Here is a 24,533-nt window from a genome sequence, read left to right on the forward strand (position 1 = left end):
TACTTGAGCTGTATTTTCAACTTTATCTTCATCCTCTTATTATGCTGATGTATTTAAATCAAGTTTATTTATTTTAAAGATGGATAACAATAATTCATTTCTTCTTTCCTATTGAGAAACATTTAGACACTTTTTCTGATTTCCCTATTACTAGCAATTATGCAAAAGATTCTTTTTATGTACGTGTGTGACACATTCTCTAACGTATCTACAGAATATGAGTTTTGTATCACAAGCTATGTACATTTTCAACTTTATTACTTAATTATTTTCCCATTGATTTTTTTTCCCAGATTGCATTCCCATTAGCAGTATATGAGTACCACATTTTCCCACATCCCAGTTAACACTTTTCAGACTTTTACATTTTTTCCAAATTTAGAAATATGAAATTGCATCTCATTTTTTAATTTTAATTTTCCTGTTTACTAGTGAAGTTGAACAATTTTTCATATATTTTCAATTTTTATTGTTTTAGCAGAGCATCTAATCAAAATAAATGTTTCTGTTGTTCCATTTATTAAAAAGAAAAAAAGCTGTCTAATTGGAATTAAGTACTTTAGGGAAGAGAATTTAAAGAACATAAATAGAAAACTATAATAAGAAGGTGAGATACTTTAAGCTGTATAATTTGGCTGTTATAAATCATGGACTACAGAATTTCCCTCTACATATATGTAACCCATAATTTTTTCCACACTCAAATGTTACATTTTGAAATATAATGTAGATTTTTCTGACTCTATGTCCTTTCATTAACTCAAATTCAACTTGATTAAAACCAGCAAACATTTTTCTCACTTTCCCCAAAAGAAGCACAACATATTTGCTTTATGATTTTTTTGTTACCGATACCTCTCTGAATGCCCAATATTAAAATTTCAATTATCCTATAATTATCCACTAACCAATCAGGCACAAAATTCTGCTAAGTCATTCTTAAAATAATTATACACAAAACTAAATATTTAGGTTTAGAATGAGAACCAAAAAAGATTGTGTTTGTCAGGGATCTATTGTTATACGTAATCCCATATCATCTTAATACAGTGTTAAAGATAGTGATGATCAGAAGCTGTGCACAAAAGTCTTCATGAAGACTTTTAGTTGGGGTTCCCCCTTACTTATAGGTGTGTTAGTACTTACATATCTCAACCCAAAATAAGGATAGGACAGGAGGAAGGGGAAAAAGGAGGGACTGCAGGGTGGTACCTTGGTGATAGAATCTGGAATTCTACTTTGAGTTACCCTAGCCCTGTGAGGCTGTTAGAAGGTCTGCTAAGTTTCTCAGTCTCCATGTAGACTTTTCTGAAGGTGACAGATGCTCTTAATGAAAATATAGCCCTAAGTGCTGGGCTTTCTTCTATTTCTTCACTCTTCCAGATCTTGGTCTCATACTTTGTCATTGTCATTATAATGCTCCAACGCCTTTAAGCAGTCATATTTATATTTCTCTGGCTCTTCCAGTCCTTCTCAGTGAAAGAGTTGGTCTAAATTATCTAGTCTTGCATTACTAGAAACAGAAGTCTTCTGTAATATTAGTGTTTATAAATATGCAATTCCTTCTTACTGGAATTTTTGCTTCACCCCTGCTAAATTATATCCAAATCAAAATCCATCTTCAAAAAAAATGCTCAACATCACTAACTATTAGAGAAATGCAAATCAAAACTACAATGAGATATCACCTCACAACAGTCAGAATGGCCATCATAACAAAATCTACAAACAATAAATGCTAGAGAGAGTGTGGAGAAAAGGGAACCCTCTTTCACTGTTGGTGGGAATGTAAACAGATACAGCCACTATGGAGAACAATATGGAGGTTCCTTAAAAAACTAAAAATAGAACTACCATGTGACCCAGCAATCCCACTACTGGACATATACCTAGAGAAAACCATAATTCAAAAAGACATATGCACCCCAGTGTTCATTGCAGCACTATTTACAATAGCCAGGACATGGAAATAACCTAAATGTCCATCAACAGAAGAATGGATAAAGAAGATGTGGTACGTATATACAATGGAATATTATGCAGTAACAAAAAGGAAAGAAACTGGGTCATTTGTAGAGATGTGGATGGACCTAGAGACTGTCATACAGAGTAAAGTAAGTCAGAAAGAGAAAAACAAGTATCATATATTAACACATATATGTGGAATCTGAAAAAATTGATATAGACAATCTTACTTACAAAGCAGAAACAGAGACACAGATGTAGAGAACAAACAAACAAACCTATGGATACCAAGGGGGAAAGATGGTGGTGAGATGAACTGGGAGACTGGGATTGACATATATATATATATATATATATATATATATATATATGACTGATACTATGTATAAAATAGATGACTAATGAGGACCTACTGTATAGCACAGGGAACTCTACTCAATGCTCTGTGGTGACCTAAATGGGAAGGAAATCCAAGAAAGAGGGGATATATGTATACACATAGCTGATTCTCTTTGCTGTACAGTAGAAGCTAACACAACATTGTAAAGCAACTGTACTCCAATAAAATTTTTTTAAAAATCCTAGCTCAGATAGATTCGTGATTGGTAGGGGTACCATGAGAATTTTAAATGAGAATGCAAAATGATCCCTTTTTAAATATATTTTCAAATACAGCATCTATGAATTTCTTCCCTCCCTGTATGCATATATTGCACTTTACATTAAGAGATGGAGCCTAGTTTACTTCCCTTTAAATCTGGGTTGGCTTTAGTTGCTTAAGCAAAAGATGTTGCAAATGTGACTGTTGTGCTTCTAAGTCTAGGTCATAAGAATCTTTGCTGTTCAGGCCTAGGTCTTCAAGAATACTAGCTCTTAGGATGCTCCCTCAGAACTTAGCTACCATGCTGTAAGAAATGTAAGCCACATAAAGTGAAGACATGGAGGTGATCTAGTCAACAACCCCACCTGAGCAACCAGTTGACAGCCAGCATCTACTGCAACCATGTGAGTGAGCAATTTTGAATATCTAGCCAAGACTAACTGTGAGATGACCCTAGCCTCCATCTGACTGACACTGCACAAGAAACCTCAAGTGAGAATTATCATAGCACCATGAGAGTTAATGATATTTTTTGAACCACTAAATTTCAGAAGAGTTAGTTATACGGCAATTGATAACCTAAACATCCTTAGGAACTTTACAATCAAGTGAAGAAGACACAAAAGTAGATTCTAATAATCAAGTGTAGTAAATACAATGACAAAAGTGTTCACACAAGATGTTATGGAAAAAAGAAACTGAGAAGAGAAACCTTGAGAGAGGGTACTGGGGGCCCAGGAAAATATTTCTATATGAGAAAATATTCTTAAAGAAACTCAGAAGAAAAATAAGAAGGGTTCAGGCAAAAGAAATGCCATTAAAGATGTTTAATGTTCTTCTCTATCCTCTTTAAGAGAGAAAAATGTTAAGGGAACCACAAACATTAAAATTTTACTGGATTGAAATTATTGGGAGACAATGGGTAGAAAAGACTGTAGAAAAAGGCAAGAGACCATATTATGCAGGGCCCTGGATTAGTCACTTTAAGGAATCCTCACTTGATTGTCTAGAAGATAGGGAGACATTGAAGGCCTTTAATCTAAGAAACAACAAGGCAAAATTAGTCTTTAAATCAACCATCTCAGGTGCTGTGTGGATAATAAATTGCAGATTTAAAGTAGAAGAGACATAATGCCTGGGGCAGAGTTGAGTCCTTGTAATAGGGATCATTTTGCAGATATAAGAAGATGGTCATCTGTGAACCAGGAAGGGGGTCCTCACCAGACACCAAATCTGCCAGCACGTTAATCCTGGACTTCCAACCTCCAGAACTAATAACAGAATGCCCAGTCTTTATTTTATTCATGGCTGCCCAGAAGGAAGATTAAAAATCCAGACTTCTTCAGAGCTAGATATGGCCAAGTGGCTAAATTTTGGCCAGTGGGATGAGAGAAGAAATGATGTGCCTTAAAAGAGAAAGGGTTGCCCCATCCTGTTCCTCTTCCACACAGGTACAGGTGACAAACTAAGGTCACAGAGCCACCAGGAGAAGGAGACTTGATTCCTAATGTGCAGAGGTGCTGGAAGAGAGAGAAATCAACCCTCTCAACCACAGCTGAATGGCAAAGGAAGGAAGGAAGGAAGGAAGGAAGGAAGGAAGGAAGGAAGGAAGGAAGGAAGGAAGGAATTAGAAAAGAAAGAAATACTGATGGTAAGGAAAGGGAAAGAAATAACTCTAATAATTCACATCATATAAAATAAGGTCCTGACCTAGGCATACATGGAGGAGTAAGAAGGATTTAGAGATATTATGCAGAAAATTTAACAGAATTTTTGATGGATTGAATGCAGAGATAAAGATGAGAGAGAAATCAAGTGTGATTTCCATGCTTCTTGCTTTGCAATGGAGAGAAAATTGTGCTACAAACTAATATGATTGAAGGAAAATATTGGTTTGATATACTGAGTCTGAAGTTCCTGTAAGAAATTAAGTTAGTGACATCTAGCAAATCTTGGGTATATAAATATCATGCACAGAGGTATTAGGGTTAGAAATTCACTCATTCACTCATTCATTAAATGATTACTGATTAAGTGACTACCAGGTGCCAGGCACTACTCTAGGTGATTAAATTAGAGCAGAACAAACAATGACCCTTCCTCCTGAAGAATATATTCTAATGAAAGAGACAGTAAATAATAAAAATAATAACAAATAAATAATAAATAGAGAATGATTAAGGTACTATTTTGACAGACTAGTTAGGGGAGGTAGGGGATCTAGATAGAAATGACTTAAAAACAAGGGAAAAAGTCACCTCAAAAGAGAACAAAAGAGAAGAGAGCAAAAAATGAAAGTGTGGCAGTACTCTGACAGGTCAAGGACCTTAGGAAATGTTTCAAAGACTATTTTCATTTATATAATGAAAGGGGAAATTTTTCACAAGGGTTTATATAACCTACTGGATAGTCCTTTTTAAAAATGTTTTTCTAAAATAACTAAGTTCATCAATATTAAATGATAGATAAAAATCAAAATAGGTAACAGCATTTTTTAACATAATGGAACATCTCTGGAATGCTGAAGCAGTATAACATATATGAAAGAAGTATATCATATAAGTTTTTTATCAAAAGAAGACTAACATACATAAACAGCTAACAATATAATCCATTATACACTATTAAGAACTTACTTTTGTAATATTGGGCATAAATGTTAAAAAAGTTTCATTCTTTGTTCTATGTGTTGTATATGTACAATTTCATATAAACTTATTTTTATGTATGCCTCTGTAGATAGTAGTGGCTAAAAATTTTTGTAGTGCTTTATAAATTTCAAAGCAATTTTATACCCATTGTAGATATAGATCTTTAATTTTAATTAGATACATAAATATCAAATATTTTTCTCATGCATGTATTGAATACTGCAATATTTCTAAATCTATGCTATGCATCACACTTTATCATTTTGTTCTAAGTTCCAGTTACCAATTTAAGTTACAGTAACCAATCTGAAGTGACTGAAAACAAAAGTAGTTATACCATTTCCTCTCTATAATAAAATTCTTTTGAATATCTAATGTAGGACACAAGATACAAAGAGTTTCATGGACTTTCTAAAAAGGAGGAATTAGTATGTACAGATAAGATATGATGTTGCCTACAATACTGTCAGATTGATTGTAAGGAAATAAGAAAGTTTTACTACAAAACGAATGACTAATTAGAAACAGTAGACTTATGTTTAAGAAAAACTATGCAGTTTTATTTTATGTTTTAAAGAGAGATAGAAGTAGCAGGGTATGGCTGAATTTATGTATAGCTACAGCTTCTGCTTTTCAGTGGTATGATCAATAGTTTTTGGTTCATTACTAAACTTGAGTGTTATCTACAAATGAATAAGCTTCTCTTACAGCAAGTATGTTTTCTGTATGCTAAAATCATCTGTTTTCATCTGTAACATAATTACCATCCATTGTTTACTTGATCTTTAAGTTTTATCATCTGGTATCACATTTTCATAGAATTTGTCTTCTTATTAACTGCTTGTTACAAATGATCTTCCAGTACCATTAAATATAGGGAAATGGAGAGTTAAAGGGGAAAAAAAATGTGCTTATGTAGTTTTGGTCCAATCATTAATATTGGACCATACATGTTTGAGATCAGAATAAGTTTTATTCCCAGAAAAAATATTAATGTCATTAAAAGAATAGCAGTTGATCTTGAGGTAATAAAATTCATATGATTATGTTTTCATATTTTGTGTATCTGTTAAATACAGTTTCCTGTACTCAAATAAGTATGCTGCCCTGCCTGCTGAGAGGTGGAGATAGAAAAAGATTGTAGAAGACATTCCTGAGAAGAATGAAAAGCATATGTAAAAACAAATAATCAAACAATCATGTTGTATTAAGTATTAATGCACTATTATAACCACTCAGCTACTGTACCTCTATAAACTCATTTTCAAATTCTGCAATGATTTGAAAGGCTTGAAAATGGGTGCAGAATAAAATTGCCAACAATTTTTATGTATGGATCATTGAAACATACTCTATCCTGATTTACCCTTGATAGATAGATAGATAGATAGATAGGGAAACAAATGTAAAAAGAGAAAGACAGAGTTAGCCTCAAACATGCTCTAGAAAGTTATCCCAAAGAGTGTCAGACATAACTCTGTAGTTTTATCTATTACCTCAATAGAAAAGTTCTGTTTTCTGTTTCTGCTAGGAAATAATGGAAATTCAAACTGTGGTTACGATTGCTAGGGTTATCATTAAACTAAAAACCCTCAAATAATTCCCCCTTCTTTCTGCTATTCTGCAATCTCTTTTTTATGTGTGATCCACCTCTTCAAAAGAAATTTTCAAATTTATTTTTCTTCTTGTTATTGAGGTTTTATGGGAAAAAAGCCTCAAGTAATCATACACACATGCACTCATATTCATAATATCAGGATAAAAACAGATGCAATGTGATGCAAATCCTTGGGGATTATAACTTTCAAAAGTATTTGAATCTTAATTGAGATTTCTTGAATTTAAAATATACATATTTATATATACATGAAGAGTGTTCAGTAAAAGACTGTAGAGATTTATACACAGTATGTGTCTGATATCTCAAACAATTTATCCTCTTTTTAATGTAGAAGAAATGCCCATATCTCTAGTTCATATACTCTAGTCCTTAGGAAATATAACTTCTAGAAAAATCAACAGAAGACAAAACTCAAGTTGCATTAGTGGTGTAATTGTATGAGAGGGTGGTTGACAACTCTTCTCCATCTTTTTATCTTATGGAAAACACTTACATTTTCCAGCTACAAAAAAAAAAGCTTCTTGAGTATAGTTAAGTTATGAAGGGTGTATGAGAAAGTTAGTCATTTACTCTTTCTTTGCTCTTGTGAGGCAGCTACCTCTTTTCTTGAGCTCTAGAAAACAAGTATTTGGAAGCTTAGAAATAATGCTTTTCCCATCCCACTGTCCACCCATCACTGAATTCTACTTCAGGTTGACAGGGAAACTACATTTCTGGTTATGGCTGTGTGTGAGGAGGAGAGATTTTAGCTGTGTGGGGTCACTAGTGGAATATCCCATTTACAAGAAAAAAAAAAAAGAAAAGAAAGCCTCTTCATTTATTTATATGTAGTATTTATATGTAGTATTTTAGGTGACCAAAAGCCCTAGATAGATTAAAAAACACATGAATATTTAACAAAATAGATTATTTCAATAGGCTAGTTTAAATGACAGTGCATATATGTATATATAATAGCTATAGACTGTGTACCTTGAACAGAAAATACACATTGATAGTCTACATTGCAAACTTTCTTTAAAGCATTACATACAATATCAAGTCCTCTGTCAATGACAGCAGACGATTCCAGGCACTATTTGTTTCATAATCCTATATCTAGCTGACTTTACTTCTCTGAAGATCAAGATACCAGCAAATGCTGAACCGGAGCAGGAGAGGCAATCCTTGTTTGGATAACAAATTTCCCACAAAATATATCCCCAAGCCCCAAGGAGCTGTAGTGATGTCATATCCGTTGTCCAGGTCTCCACACCTCTCTCAGCTGTTACTCCCTTTATCTTTTTCTTGGGTCAAAACTTTTGAGGTGGTCTGGCTATATAGCCGCGGGAGAGAAGGTAAATTGGGGCGCGCGGCTTGGAGGAGCTTCAGCACCTCGGTCAGCGACCACTGCAGCTCAATCCACTCCTAGAGCTCGCGGACTCCCAGCCCTGAGAATGCCTGCGGAATGATCGCCCCCCAGGGCGGCTGCCGCTACTGCCGCTGCTGCTACCGCTGCTGCTGCTACTGCTCCTGCCGCCGCCTCTGTCTCCACTCAGCTCTGACTGGCAGGCAGAAAGTGCAACTGACGAAGGAAAGGTCTCTGCAGTGAGAGTGGAGTGGCTACATAAAAGAGAGTAAACAGGGGCAAAAATCCAGATCAGAATGCAGGCGGCATCCAACCTACTCAATCTCCTGCTGCTGTCTTTGCTTGCTGGATTAGACCCTTCCAAGGTATGGGCAATATTTTAACTCTTGTTTGAAATAAATGTGCAATATGTAACAGACCGACCAAAAATGCATTTAATTATGAAAAAAAAAAAAAGCAGCATGAAAGACAGCTCTTCCAGCTATCTTGTGGTGTCTGGCGTATCCCCACTGCTTGGAAGATAACAAGGTGAACTACCCGAGGAATAGCTCCACAAGGTAGAGTCCCGGAGAGAGGGGGGAGGGACCAGGAGCGAATATAACGTGTATGGGCAGCGGGCAATGCGGCTCTTGAGAGAATTTAGCTTATTTGGTATCCAAGTGGTTAATGTTCTCTTCTGAAGTCGGACGGGTAATGCAAAGGACTTAGCAATTAAAATAATGCAATTTGTAATCATGTATTAGGAGATGGTGAACCGTTTCTTTGTTGAAAGCAGAGAAGCGTTTTCCAGCTGATCCTGGTCAATAATACTCCCAACGCAGACGTGCTGCGGTTTGTGTCCAAAACATTTGGGATGCTGCTTGTAACACACAGGGCAGAGCAGCAGAGCTCCACTCTCTGTCGTGGTTGAGAGGCATTAGTGAAAGGGGCTTGTGTTTGTTTCTCTCTTTTCATTAAGGAAATTACGGGGCACTGAGGAAGTTCTGATTAACAGTGTTAAGAAACAGGAAGTGAGAATCCTTTCAAACTAAGGAGGGCAATAGGAAGGATGAGTTGTCTCATATCTGTTGAACTCTGATAATTATCCAGTACTGGCAATTAAAGTGAATGCTAACCTCTTTTGATAAAAAATCAGAAAATATGGAGAAATATTTTCAGCAGTGTATGAGAAAAGTCTTGAGGATAAAGTGAGATAATTTGAGAGCTTCAGCATTCTAAGAAAATCATAACTATCTGGAATAAGATATAATGCATCTAGTAAAAAGTAAGGAAATACAATTTCAAAAATTAGTTTACTTCTTTAACTGTTCAAGAGCAATTTGACACAATAGGAGAAATGATGTCATGTTCTAAAACCATTTAAAGTTGTATTTTGGAATATTATAAAGTTATTTTAAAATAACTGTGTAGTGTAGAGAAATTGTTTCTTTTCATAATTGAACTAAGATATAACCAAGCATAGCCTAATACTGTGGTTGACTGAATATTTCTAGGCCTAATATAGTAGAGAGTGAAAATTTAGAATCATATCATCTATGCTTATAATTATTTCTGTGTACTTTTCATATTTAGAGAGACCTGATAAGAATAAGATCATTTCCTTTTAAAGCTATGGTTGTGATATTAAGACAAAATAATAATTTTGTCTTAATATCCTTAATGGGATATTTCATACACTAAGGTGTAGCTTTAAAGCATTTTACATCTAGGTACAAAGTGTTGATTCTGCTTTCATATTTTTTAATCTTTCTTTTTCATTTTTTTCTCTGGATCTATAGTAACATATTCCATTGCCACTCTCATTATATTATGTTTGTTACAACTTTGAACACATTCTACTATATATCTCATCTGAAATATTCTTGGTAAAACATTTTTAAAAAGCAAAGCTAATTACTGAGTTACTGCACAAAAAAAATCACTTGACTTAAAGTGAGTTTTATCATTATTTAAAATGAATTCGGAAATGCAGAGCTTTACTAACAACTGCATGTTTCATTTGATTTTTCTGATATCTTTAAATGCATAAATATCTTCACTTCTTGTACCCCATTCTTTCCCAAATTAAAAATATATCAACAAAGAAGAGCTTCTAATAAATATTGAGATAAATTCTCCAAATAAATGACCTATTTTTAGTCGTGACTTTTTCTAGTATTAATAAGTTTATTTCCATGTATTCAACAACAGAAAACTTTTCTTCAGACTTAATTTTGTCTGTTTGGTACAAGTGAGCTGAGAAATCCAGGAAAGGAAAGGCATACATTAACTTTTCAAACTGTCCTTTTCAGTTTCTAGATATTGCAATACAGTATGCAAAGAACAGCAGATAGTATTTGTTATATACTACATATGACAATATAGAGAATGTTAAAATGTTCATAGCAAGTGATTTTAATGTTGTAAAAAGGTCTTTGGACTAGTAGACAAATTTTGTTTAAAAAAGTGAATAAAACTACTTTTGTTATGTTTTATCAAACTATTGAGAATCACGAAACTATATCATTTCCCCTCCCCCAAATCACAAATGGCACCACTGAATTCTCAAAATGATTGTCAATTAGGTTATGAAATAGAAATTTTCTCAAATTTTATTTTTTTACTAACTACTTAAGGGTTTAGATAATAATTAACATCCATGATGCAAATTACGTTTGGCAAAATTGAAATTAAATTCCAATAATACAGTAGCACAAAATACCACAGTTTGTGGACAAATAAGTAATAAGTGATGAAATTTAAATATACAAAAATTCTAAACAGCTAATAAAAAAATTTTTATAATGTTAGGACTGATATATTTCAAAATCATACTTTTAAATGAATTCATTTAAGTATTATTCTATATTATTGCATTTTATATTTACACTACACATAAATCACGCATGGATACACACAAACTGGCAATATAGTAGAGCTATTAAAATTGAATAGACTTTTTTAGGTATAGGATTGTCACATATATCAAATATTGGGAATCTAAATTTTAGAGCATGCTTATTATATATTAATTTATCTGAAACAAAAAGGCTTCTAACAACAGTAACAATTCCATTTCATGGAAGATTATATAATATTTATGTTTATGATCATTCTTCCTGAAACTTACAGATCATATATGACATTTTATAAAGTGCTTAGGTATCACTATCTTACAGCAAGATAAATCACTTGAAAGTCAAATTTATTGTTAAATTTTTTAAAAATGCCCAAACATTTATATTCACAGGATGAACTTACTTTCAGCATCCACTTACTTTCTTTTCTCTCATTTAATATACCAGAATATTGGTAAGATTAGTATTTTCTTTCAGTAAAGGAAGGCAATTCAAAAAAATCAATCAATTATTTGTATTTTTATATAGACAGATTATCAATTTTCCTCTCAAGAAAATCATGAGAATTATGTTTTCTTAATTAAAATCATATTAACAAATCTCCAGTTCCATTTACAAAAACTCATAGGTGTATCCCTTTGCCCTTTTTAAGAGATATTAATTAATTAATTTCATTTGTAATGGAGTATCTGAACTACAGGCAATATGCCAAATCATCATTCATCCAATAAGTAAATTAAGAAAAACCAAAAGCTTGTAAGAATTCAATTATTGCTCAGTTTTATAGAGAAAGGACTATTTCTGTGTAGGAAATTCCTGAGGGCGGCTGCTAGATGGCATCTCTGTGCTTTTAAACAGAAGGCACAGAGTTTAGTAATGACCTTGATAGTAGGAGAGTGAACCTCTTCTTCTTTTACAAGAAGATTTTTAGCAGACCATTATTTGAACATTATAACAAAACAGTAATCCCTTGAACCAGAACTGTGAATTTCTCTGCTCCGCAATGCTGAATTATAAAGAAAGGAGGTATAAATGTGACTGTGCAGATTTCAAATAGAACATTTACACTGGAGTAAGACACTTGGGGAACAGTTAAAAAGAGGTGACATGGGCATAGCCACACACTGCAGTGAGTGTTATACTTTTAAGCAGTCATACCTGTGTGATAAATATATTGCAAAATGCCCTAGCATGCTTAGATTGAGAAAGCATTCACTATCTCCTTACTTGGAAATATATTAAAGAACTTATCACCATGGTACTTGCTGACACTACAGACATAAAGTGAAACAATGATTCAGCAATAATCTTCAACACCAAAGTGTTTTTTCTATCTAAAACAACTCGGCCAATTAGAACTCTTGCCTTAAATAAGACAGTTGCTTTAAGCCATATAAACACAATGGGAAGTAAGGGAATTTCAATAATTATATTGTTATATGCTTCATAACATAATATACCATGTATAACTGCCTTTGTGTTTTGGTATTGCTAAAAACAAAACGATGAAAGACCTAAATTGTCTAGAGGTGGCTTTAGTATATAAATCTAGTTAAAGTTTATTTTCTTATAACTTTAAAATGAAATTGATAAAAGCAAAAACAGCAAGAGAAATAAACTGAGATCAGTATGAATTTGCTTTAAAATTCATCTTAAAAATCTATCTTCTCGGGCTTCCCTGGTGGTGCAGTGGCTGAGAGTCCGCCTGCCGATGCAGGGGACACAGGTTCGTGCCCCGGTCCAGGAAGATCCTACATGCCATGGAGCGGCTAAGCCCATGAGCCATGGCCGCTGAGCCTGCGCGATCGATCGGAGCCTGTGCTCAGCAACGGGGGAGGCCACAACAGTGAGAGGCCCGCATACCGCAAAAAAAAAAAAAAAAAAAATCTATCTTCTCCTGTATCTCCTGTATGCCAGAGACATACTCTGTACAACAGGATCAACTCAAATTAGAACAGAAAATATGGATCGATGGCATCTGGCAAGGATCTGTAATTACATACCAATAAACCCGGATATGGTAAAAAATGAAAAGCTCAACACAGCCCACCTATGTTTTGAAAGTGCAAATGACTTTGCTACTCTCGTTTTATTCCATCCTTCTTAACCCAATTAAATATTTAGTTTGGAATGTAAATATTCTTTCTGACTCTTTCTCTTGGCAACTTGAAAAGGTTAAAATGGTACTGTGCTCCTTTATTTTTTTAAAAAAATTCTTATTCCTTGTAATTTTGCAACAATTCTCTTTAGAAAATGACTATTGTGATGATCCATTCTCTGTTGGGAGGGAAAGCAGCACAAGAGTGAGAAACAAAAGGGTCAGGATTCAGACAAAGTCCCTCATTTTTCATCCCTAATTTGCCACTGATATGTATATATGTGTTTTTATTATATATATATAATAAATACTTGTATATGTTTATTATACATTATGTAACAAATACACACACACACACACACATATATAACTTTGGGAAAGCTATGATCTCAGTTCTCTCACCTGTAAAATGAGGAACGTACATGCTCTTTTTTAAATTTTATATTGGAGTATAGTTGATTTACAATGTTGTGTTTCTGTTTTGTAAATAAGTTCATTTGTATCATTTTTTTAGATTCCACATATGTGATATCATATGATATTTGTCTTTGTCTGACTTACTTCACTCACTATGACAATCTCTAGGTCCAACCATGTTGCTACAAATGGCACTATTTCCTTTTTTTAATGGCTGAGTAATATTCCATTGTATTTGTGTACCACATCTTCTTATCCATTCCCCTCTCGATGGATATTTAGGTTGTTTCCATGTCTTGGCTATTGTAAATAGTGCTGCAATGAACACTGGGGTGCATGTATATTTTCAAATGACAGTTTTCTCTGGATATATGCCCAGGAGTGGGATTGCTGGATTATGTGGTAGTTCTGTTTTTAGTCTTTTAAGGAACCTCCACATTGTTCTCCATAGTAGCTGTACCAATTTACATTGCCGTCAACAGTGTAGGAGGGCTCCCTTTTCTCCACACCCTCTCCAGCATTTATTGTTTGTAGACTTTTTGATGATGGCTATTCTGACCTGTGTGAGGTGATACCTCATTGTAGTTTTGATTTGCATTTCTCTAATGCTTAGCAATGCTGAGCATCTTTTCATGTGCTTCTTGGCCATCTGTATGTATTCTTTGGAGAAATGTCTATTTAGATCTTCTGCCCATTTCTTTTGATTGGGTTCTTTATTTTTTGATATTGAGCTGCATGAGCTGTTTGAATATTTTGGAGCTTAATCCCTTGTTGGTCGCTTCGTTTGCAAGTATTTTCTCCCATTATGTTGTCTTTTTGTTTTGTTTATGGTTTCCTTTGCTATGCAAAAGCTCTTACGTTTAATTAGACCCATTTATTTTTGTTTTTATTTTCATTATCCTAGGAGGTGGATCCATAAAGATATCACTGCAGTTTATGTCAAAGAGTGTTCTGCCTATGTTTTCCTCTAAGAGTTTTATAGTATCCAGTCTTACATTTAGGTCTCAATCCATTTTGAGTTTATTTTTGTGTATGGTGTTAGAGAATGTTCTAATTTCATTCTTTTCCATGTAGCTGTCCAGTTTTCCCAGCACCACTTATTGAAGAGACTGTCTTTTCTCCATTGTATATCCTGCCTCCTTTGTTGTAGATTAACTGATCATAGGTGCGTGAGTTTATTTCTGGCTTTCTATCTTGTTCCATTAATCTGTAAGTCCATCTTTGTGCCAGTACCATACTTTTTTGATTACTGTAGCTTTATAGTATAGTCTGAAGTCAGGGAGCCTGCTTCCTCCAGCTCCATTTGTCTTTCTCAAGACTGCTTTGGCTATTTGATGTTTTCTGTGTTTCCACAGAAATGTGATATTATACACAGAAAATACTAAAGATGCTACCAGAAAACTATCAGAGCTCATCAATGAATTCAGTAAAGTTGCAGGATACAAAATTAATGCACAGAACTCTCTTGCATTTCTATATACTAACAATGAAAGATCAGAAGGAGAAATTAAGGAAACAATCCCATTTACCATCACATCAAAAAGAATAAAATACCTAGGAATAAACCTACCTAAGGAGGCAAAAGACTTGTACTCTGAAAACTATGAGATGCTGATGAAAGAAATTGAAGATGACACAAATGGAAAGATATACCATGTTCTTAGATTGGAAGAATCAATACTGTCAAAATGACTATACTAACCAAGGCAATCTACAGATTCAATGCAATTAATATCAAATTATCAATGGCATTTTTTGCAGAACCAGAACAAAAAATCTTCATGTTCTTAAAACTTCTTTGTTAAACTCTAGGATGACTCTATGCTATGGTCAGTATGTGTGTGCCCCCTCCCCTTCCCACAAGTCATATGTTGAAACGTAATCTCAATGTGATGATATTAATATATGGTGCCTTTGGGACATGACTGAGTCATGAGAATGGAGCCCTCATGAATGAGATTAGTGCTCTTATATAAGAGGCCCCAGAGGGATAGCTCACTCTTTCCACCATGTGAGAATATAAAGAGAAGTCTACAACCTGGAAGAAGGAGCTCACCTGACCATGCTTCTTCTACAATCTGGAAGAAGGAGCTCACCTGACCATGCTGGTACCTTGACCTTGAACTTCCAGCCTTCAGAATTGTGAGAAGTAAGTATCTGTTTATAAGCTGCCCAGTCTGGGGTATTTTGTTATAGTAGTCCAAACAGACTAAGATATTCTGTTTAATACTATTTGATCATTCATTAAAAATTAACAGATCCTTTTGTAGAGTACAGCTTATAAGATCATAAATTTGTGAGACCTGAGGGCTTCACTCTCATGACATAATCACCTCCCAAAGGCCCCACCTCCTTATACCATCACCTTGGGCATTAGGATATCAACATATGAATCTGGGGGGAGACAAACATTCAGACCATAGCAGTAATGGAGAAATGACCATTTCTATGAACACAATTTCTTTGCTCTTTTCTCTTGGATTGCTTTTTCAGTCCCTCTGTTTATACCGGTTTCCCTGCTTTTCTCAATAGAAACTTCTATAAAATCCTTGAAAAGACCTGACCCTTAATTAGACACAACAGCATTTCTCCTGATGCTGCTCATCCAAATGCAAGTCCACCTTAGTAACTCAAGAATTGATTCTCTCATACAAAGGGCAAAAATAGATGAGAGCAATTGTATAATATCTAGGATAGACCCTACCCATGAACACCTCATATTTAAGAAGAAATACACTATTTCAAAAATACCTGCACACCATACCTTAGTGAAGTTTAATTTTGACTCACGTGTTACTTACTCAAGAGGTTGCAAACCATTTTGGGGGAAGAGGGGTCCAAGACACAAAAACAAAATTAGACCAACTCTATCAATAGTGCCAGTAATTTAAATGGTGCTAATAAAAATACTCAAAAATATTGTCAAAACAATAGATTTTTCTAAAAACACATCTTTGGTGCTTTAAAAACAAGGTGTCGTAAAGCATAATCACAAAGTTATGCCTTCTGTTATTCTCATACCAAGCCTTCAGCAGAATAAAAATAAATTCAGAGAAAAGGATCACAGATGCTGCTATGTTCATGCTTTTGCCTCTCCCTGGAAAGCTCTATCCTTCTTCTCCATATGTCAAAAATTTACCTATATTTTAAGATGCAACTCAAATATCATTTCTTCCATAAATCCTTTCCTGACACGCCCTGCACCCCAGGAGAAGATAATCCTGATCAACTAAGAACTCCTATAAGAAAAGAATGATGCTTTATTTATCTTTACATCTACAGCCACTGGCACTGTGTCTGACACAGAATAGGTGTTCAATGAACACAGACTGAATTGTATTTCTTCCCCTCCAAGATTTATAAAACACTCTATTTCCAATCACTCTTACTATACTTACCACTTTCTTTTTTAAAAAAAACTGGGTATTTATTATATTGTGTCTCCCCTACTAAATTATAATGTACCTGAGGGCAGGCTCTGTGTCTTGATCATGATCTTATCATTTCCTATCTATCAGCTAGCACAGTGCCTATTCAGATATAATATTTATCAACATTTGTTGAATGAACAAATGAACAGATGAAGAAAAAACGTTAAAATCCTAGGCTAAATAACTTATGGATATAATCTGTGTTTTTGGCCCATGCTCTCATCAGATAATATATTAGGGGTAGGGAAGTAAGACAAATTTTACGAACCTTGTTTTTAAGGGTTTGGAATTCATACCAGGTTATTTATCTTCAAGAATGCTGCAAGATGATGTCTTTTAAATTTTTTGATTAACTTCCTGTCTTACCTCACCATCCTTAGTGCTATTTTTGACTTTTGGTAACTCCCTGGGATGCTACAAATTCAATACTCTTGTGAATTACTTGCTGTGTTTCATGATGCTTGTTGGCAAAGTTAGCATATCCTCTTATTCCTTGGTGTATCTATGTGTCCATTTTATTTGCATAAATTTATAAGTCTAAACATTTTATTAATGTGTGCTTATTGTTTTGACTATCTTTATTTTATGTAATGTCTTACCTTATTGGATAAATTAGTATATTACCTATATTTTTCCACCTCTTTTAGGGACTGAATTATTTTTTTAAGGATCTAAAATATTCCATTGAAATTATTATCTTACTATATATTCTTATAATACCACAATAGGAAGATAAGTAGTATTGGCTCCATATTTGTACTGCATTACTATATGAGCACAACACTCCCAAAGAGAATAAGGTTAAATGATTAAAAGCAAATAGAAGTAGAGTTAGATTTATCTGAATTAAATATAATCAGAAATTCAAATTTTTATAATTAACTTTGTAGGTTAAAATGCTCTGAAAAGAAATATCAGTAATAAAATTGTTTCAACAGCACAAATAAACAGCTATCTAGATAACTCCATAGGAAGGACATAAATTGAATAGAAGATCCTTTTCATTTTTCCAACTAAACTGAATGTGATTAAGAAGCATTATCCCCTGATGATTTAAATAGCATTACTAGAGAGACCAGTTCCAAAAGGCAGGATTTCTGCAAATAGAGATCAGTACTGGATATGTTGATTCACTGGCACCAAAATGTCACTGATGAAATGTTGCCTTACAAAAGACACCGTTGCTTCTGGGAATGATCTATGTCTATGGCTGCTTATGGAATTGTTTATCTGGTGAGTATTTTCACACCTACATGCATTTTGGGGCACGATGACTACATCTTAGTGCATATTATTGTAGTACTAAACAAACTGAAATATTATCCAGCTCAAGACACACTAAAGACTTTTTACTATACTTGTTATTATTTATATTTTGCTACAGATGTATTCTTCTTTACAATAAGCTGAGTGCTAGACCAAGTCAGGGAATAAAATGACTCTAGTTTGACTGCCATATACCTTAAAAGATTCCAGGGATAAGTAGGAGGAAATGTACAGAGTGCTATGAAGCTCATGCCAAAGAGGTAGTTAGTTATTGTAACATATAGTGACTCAAAGCAGGGCATATGATACTTGAGAGTAAGGAATCAAGTGGGTTGAAGGAGTCAATATTTACTAGTAGTGCCCCCATTGGTGCCAAAGCATGATGACTTCCCTGTCAGAAAAAGCAAGAAAAGACTCCAAATCTAAATATTTGTCCTAAAATAAAAATGGATATTAAGAAGGGATGAAATTATAAATGAGCTTACATGCAGCAGGAAGGTGAACACATTCAAATATAGTTAAAAGAAAAAGAAAAATTGAGGGGAGGTAAGCATTTATTTACACATCAAGGATGCAGCTTTTAAAGATGATATATACAACACATCTGCCAATGCTTATTTAACCATTTCAAGTGTCGTTTATTGCCCCCTGTAAACACCACACACTCAAACACACACACACACACACACACACACACACACACACACACACACATACACACTCTCCTACACAATGACTGCATTCATTAATCTGAGACCTGGATGCCCTTCTATTACTAACTGTTTAAAATAGGGTCTCTGGGGCTTCCCTGGTGGCACAGTGGTTGAGAGTCCACCTGCCGATGCAGGGGACACGGGTTCGTGCCCTGGTCCGGGAAGATCCCACATGCCGCGGAGCAGTTGGGCCAGTGAGCCATGGCCGCTGAGCCTGTGCGTCCGGAGCCTGTGCTCCACAACGGGAGAGGCCACAACAGTGAGAGGCCCATGTACCGCAAAAAAAAAAAAAGGGTCTCTAATTTAGTTCAACTGATCTTTAATATCTCTTGGTAAGAAGAAACAGAAGGAAGAAAAAGGCATGAAAGCATTCTTAAATTCCTTTTCCTTTTTTATTTGCATCTAAACACTGCAGATAGAAATAAAATAGAAACATACTTCATTTTGTCTATCTGTACATGGTCATTGCTTTTGGAAAAGATACCTCTCAAGGAACTCAACTTAATTAACATTAATTTAACATGTAAAATTAAGATAAAGGAAGAGAGAAACCATATCAAATTCTGAACAAATTATATAATAATTAGGAAATTAGAAAGTTCACAGTGGAGTGAACAGACTACTAAATTAGGAGTTAGAAAATCTGAGGCCTAATATCAACTCTGCAACTATCTAGTTGTATGGCTTTGGGCAACTCACTAAACTTTTTTGGTTTCCATTTCCTCATGTAAAAATTAAGGATGCTGAACAAAGTGCTCTTTTATATTGGTAGGTCATCCTAAAATGGGGCACATTCATCTCTTCTAAATGTAGTTCATCACCCTTTCATCCTCCTTCCTTCTGCTCACAGACTATCAGGTTGTTAAAATTAATGATACAATCTAGGCTTCTTCTACTTTACTGCTGAAAATTAAAGTTATGTCATTGAGCAGACTGTAACAATTCAGTTGTACACAGTGACACAAAAAAATAAATGTCAAAACGTATAAGGTCATTCCATATCCCAAGCATTACAGCATATTTTACATTTATTTTGTATCATTCCATTAGCTTTAGAAGATTTAATGAAAAACAAATGAGTGAACAACATTGTGTATCTACTTGTCTTTATCTGACAATAGTTAAAGAGACTCTTAGAGTTACAGGAAATATAAAGGCCATCTATTTTAATTCTGCATAAGGCAAAAATCTCTATAACATAACTGATGGATGGTTAGCTAGCTTATGGCTATGTGTTTCTAATATTGGGGAGTGAGACAGTATTCAAGTAATTAGACTACTTTTAATCAAAAATAATTATTAGAAAGTTTTTTTATTGAGTTATGACTTCCAATGATATTTTCTAATACTGAGTTACAACTCTTTATGTGGCTAAATATAGAAAGAAAAAAAAGTATATGGACTGTAGTAGACAGAATAATGTCCTCCCAAAGATGTTCATATCCTAATCCACAGAACTTGTGAATATGTTACCTTATATAGCCAAAGGGAACTTGTAGATTTGACTAAATTAAGAAACTTGAAATGGGAAGATTATCCTGCATTTTCTGATGGGATCATGTAGTCAAAAAGGCCCTTTTTTGTACAGCAAATGAAACCATAAACAAAACGAAAAAACAACCTATAGAATGGGAGAAAATATTTGCAAATGAAGGCGACCAAGGGATTATCTCCAAAATAGCTCATGCAGCTCAATATCAAAAAACAAACAACCCAATCAAAAAATGGGCAGAAGACCTAAATAGAGATTTCTCCAAAGAAGACATACAGATGGCCAAGAGGCATTTGAAAAGATGCTCAACATTGCTAAGTATTAGAGAAATGCAAGTCAAAACAATGAGATAGACCTTACACCAATCAGAATGGTGACCATCAAAAAGTCTACAAACATTAAACGCTGAAGAAGGTGTGGAGAAAAGGGAACCGTCCTACACTGTTGGTGGAAATGTAAATTGGTACAGCCACTACAGTGAACAGTATGGAGGTTCCCTAAAAAACTACAAATAGAGCCACCATATGATCCAGCAATCCCATTCTTGAGCATATATCCAGAGAAAACATGGTTCGAAAGGATACATGGATCCCTGCCCAGTCCGGGAAGATCCCACATGCCGCGGAGTGGCTGGGCCCGTGAGCCATGGCCGCTGAGCCTGCGCGTCCGGAGCCTGTGCTCCACAACGGGAGAGGCCACAACAGTGAGAGGCCCGCGTACCGCAAAAAAAAAAAAAAAAACATACAATTTTTTTTTCCTTTTTACAAAAAAAGGTCCTTATAAGAGCAAGGACTGATGCTCAGAGTCAGAAAAAGAGGAGAAGATGACAGAAGCAGAGATGAGAGAGAAGCACTTTAAAGATGCAGGAAGGGGCCAAAAGCCAAGGAATGCAAGCCACCTCTAGAAACTGAAAGGCCAAGAAAATGGATTTTTCTGTAGTTTCCATAAAGGAATACAGCCTTGCTGACATTTTGATTTTAACCTCATAAGATTTATTTCAGACTTCTGCCCTCCAGAACCATAGGATACTAAATTTGTGTGTTTAAAATCACTAAGTTTATGGTAATTTGTTGTAGCAGCAACAGGAAACTAATACATTAGTCTAGATGATAATAATTAATATGTAAATACAAAACGTAAGTCAGCCAAATAATGCTACAGTCTGTACTGGTGAATATTAAGATTAGAAAGACCATAGATATGAAATTACAGTGAGGTCTAAAAATTATAAAGGTAGTATAGAAATTAAAAATCGCTTACTAAAGAAGACTTACTAGATTACACATAACCCTAACTGAATTACATGATAGGTTACTGTGTCCCCTGGTTGATATTTGTAAGACACAAAGTGATGTTTGTTGTTGTTGTTAGGTAAAATCTGCCTATAGAATCTTACCCTCAACCTAAGAAGTAAGTGGATTTCATTTCATGTCTTTGCCAGCATAGGACTTTTTAAAAGCATTTGATTCCAGATTCTTTGTCCTGGATTTATAATCTACTGTGAAAATACAAACTCTCTACCAATGATTCAGTAAAATGATGATGACAGCTCCTTCTTTTTCATCAGTCAAATCTGATTTACTAAAGACATTGGCACGTCTTCAGTGCTGATTTTGAAAGCAATTTTATTTAGAGAACCAATGCATGTTACACAAATAAAGGCACAGTCAAATATGACGATTGCTTAGTAACATTCCACATACTATAAGCAGGATCCACCCTTTTTACATGCAGTCAAGAAAAACGTTGTTGAATTTGCTAATTTAATTTTAAATAATTGAGATTTGTTTTTACCTTTAAGAAAATTTGTAATATGAGAAAATAATTAGTCCAGAAATGAATGATTATCAATGATCTTAAATATTACACATGATAAAGTAGTTCACTGGCATTCATATTATATTAATTTTTTCAACAAATACTCATACCTGGCACTGTTCTAGGAGTTGGAGATAAAAGCACTTTTAAAAAGGCACAGTTACTATTCTCAAAAAGATCTTAATATTTTCTACTGGAGAACTCATATAGGTATACCAATAATTGTAGTACTGTAATATGTCTTATAACAGTGACTTGTATGGGATGCAAGTAGGGCATAAAGAATGGACACCTTCAGTAGACTGGGACATAAAAGAAAATTTCCTGAGGGAGGTGATGCTTAAAGGAAGATCAGCTGGGTAATGAAAGGAAAAAGATGGTTATTCCATTAAAAGGCAAGAGCCTGTATGAAGTCACAGAGATGTAAAAGAGCATGTGAGCACTAAAGAACGTTTTTATGTGACTTAGCTCTTTTGCTGCTAATCATATGGGAAGTAAGAGAAGCTGATGCAGATGAAAAACAAAGAGAACTAGTGGTAGCATTAAATTCTTAGAAAAATGACTACCTAAAGGGTCTAAGACTTAACCTGACCAGATTTTTAAATATTTTTGGAGTTGAATTACCTTAACCCAAAACAAATAAACAAAACAAAATGTAGTTATATTAGAGTCCTCCAGAGAAACAAAACAAACAGGATGTATGTGTGTGTATAAACATATATATATATATATATATATATATAATGTATGTGTACATAATACAGCACACATCATATGTAAAAATATTTATTATAAGGAATTGACTTATGTGACTATGGAGGCTGATAATTCCCAAGATCGGTAGTCAAGAAGTTGGAGAACCAGGGGAGCTAATGGTGTAGTTCCAGTCAAAAAGACTATAAACTCAAGACATAGAAGGAGCCAATGTTTTTAGTATGAGTCCAAAGGCAGGAAAAAAAATTGATGTCCCAACTCAAAGGCAGTTAGGCAGAAGGAATTTTCTCTTACTCAGCCATTTTGTTCTATTTAAGACTTCAACTGATTGGACAAGGCCCACCTACATCAGGGAGAGCAATCTGCTTTACTCAGTCTACCAATTCAATTGTTAGTGCCATCCAGAAACACCTTCACAGGCACACCCAAAGTAACGTTTGATGAAATATAGGTGCACCCCATGGCCTAGTCAAGTTGATACTTAAAATTAGTCATCACAGTAATAAAATTTAAAACAATCTATATAGCTATATATCTAAATGTCTCTGTATTATATCTATCTAATCTCATCTCTATCTACCAAGCTAGTTTTTAACCATCTACCTATCTTAATTATCAAAACAGAAATTACTGAGAATCCCAACACATACATTACCCCAAGATCTCTACAATTTTATTTTGATTATCTGTCCCTGCCTTGTCCATATCATGCTGATTGGGCTCCCATGAAAGTCGTGACTGAAGACTCTTTGAATCATGGATTGCATCACCACCACCATGCATGAAAATTATTATTACTCAATTATTAAAATTATTGTGAATCATTCGGTCACAAGTCTGTTGTCAGGATAGTTTCCCCTAAATAAATGGTGTATTATATTTTCATCTGGTTACTACATGATTTTGGCTTAGTTAAACCGGTCTGCGATTTAGCATCACCTTAAATTTTTACTCAAGTTGCACACTGATTTCAAATTCTATTGACCAAGGACTTCCCTGGTAGCACAGTGGTTAAGAATCCGCCTGCCAATGCAGGGGACATGGGTTCGAGCCCTGGTCCGGGAAGATCCCACATGCCACGGAACAACTAAGCCTGTGCGCCACAACTACTGAGGCTGCACTCTAGAGCCTGTGAACCACAACTACTGAGCCCGAGTTCCACAATTTCCGAAGCCCGTGCACCTAGAGCCCATGCTCCACAATAAGAGAAGCCACCGTAAGGAGAGGCACACACACCACAACGAAGTGTAGCCCCCGCTCGCCACAACTAGAGAAAGCCAGTGTGCAGTAATGAAGACCCAACACAGCTAAAAATAAATAAATAGATTAAAAAAATAAAAAACCTCTTCATTAAAAACAAAAATTCTATTGACCAGTTGTTTTTTCATGATTCAAAGCTTATTCATCCTGGACTAAGAGGAATTTCTTTCTTCTGTCTTTCTTGTTTTTCCTTTTCCCTCCTTTTCCCCCTCCTTTCTTTCTTCCTTCCTTTTTCACTTAATTTCTTTCTTCTTTTCTTCTATTCATTCCAAAAATACAATAAAACCCCATCATAATGTTA

General features: G+C 34.7%; 1 protein-coding gene across 3 annotated transcripts in view; it reads left to right on the top strand.

The window, feature by feature from the left end:
• Positions 1–8,062: 8,062 nt before the first annotated feature.
• OLFM3 (olfactomedin 3) overlaps positions 8,063–24,533 on the top strand; it is a 194,576-nt gene continuing 178,105 nt past the window's right edge. For 2 of the 3 annotated variants that reach the window (XM_060302026.1, XM_030868838.2), the window contains exon 1: positions 8,063–8,551. Coding sequence is in view for 1 of the 3 variants with exons in the window: in XM_030868838.2 (XP_030724698.1) it covers positions 8,483–8,551 (69 nt within the window). In the remaining 2 variants the exon portion in view is untranslated. Of the gene's footprint in view, positions 8,552–8,632; positions 8,744–24,533 lie in introns of those variants that run through there. The other variant, XM_060302036.1, reaches the window with a different exon arrangement.

This window comes from Globicephala melas, chromosome 1 (genome assembly GCF_963455315.2).
Source record: "Globicephala melas chromosome 1, mGloMel1.2, whole genome shotgun sequence".
Classification (NCBI taxonomy): Eukaryota; Metazoa; Chordata; class Mammalia; order Artiodactyla; family Delphinidae; genus Globicephala; species Globicephala melas.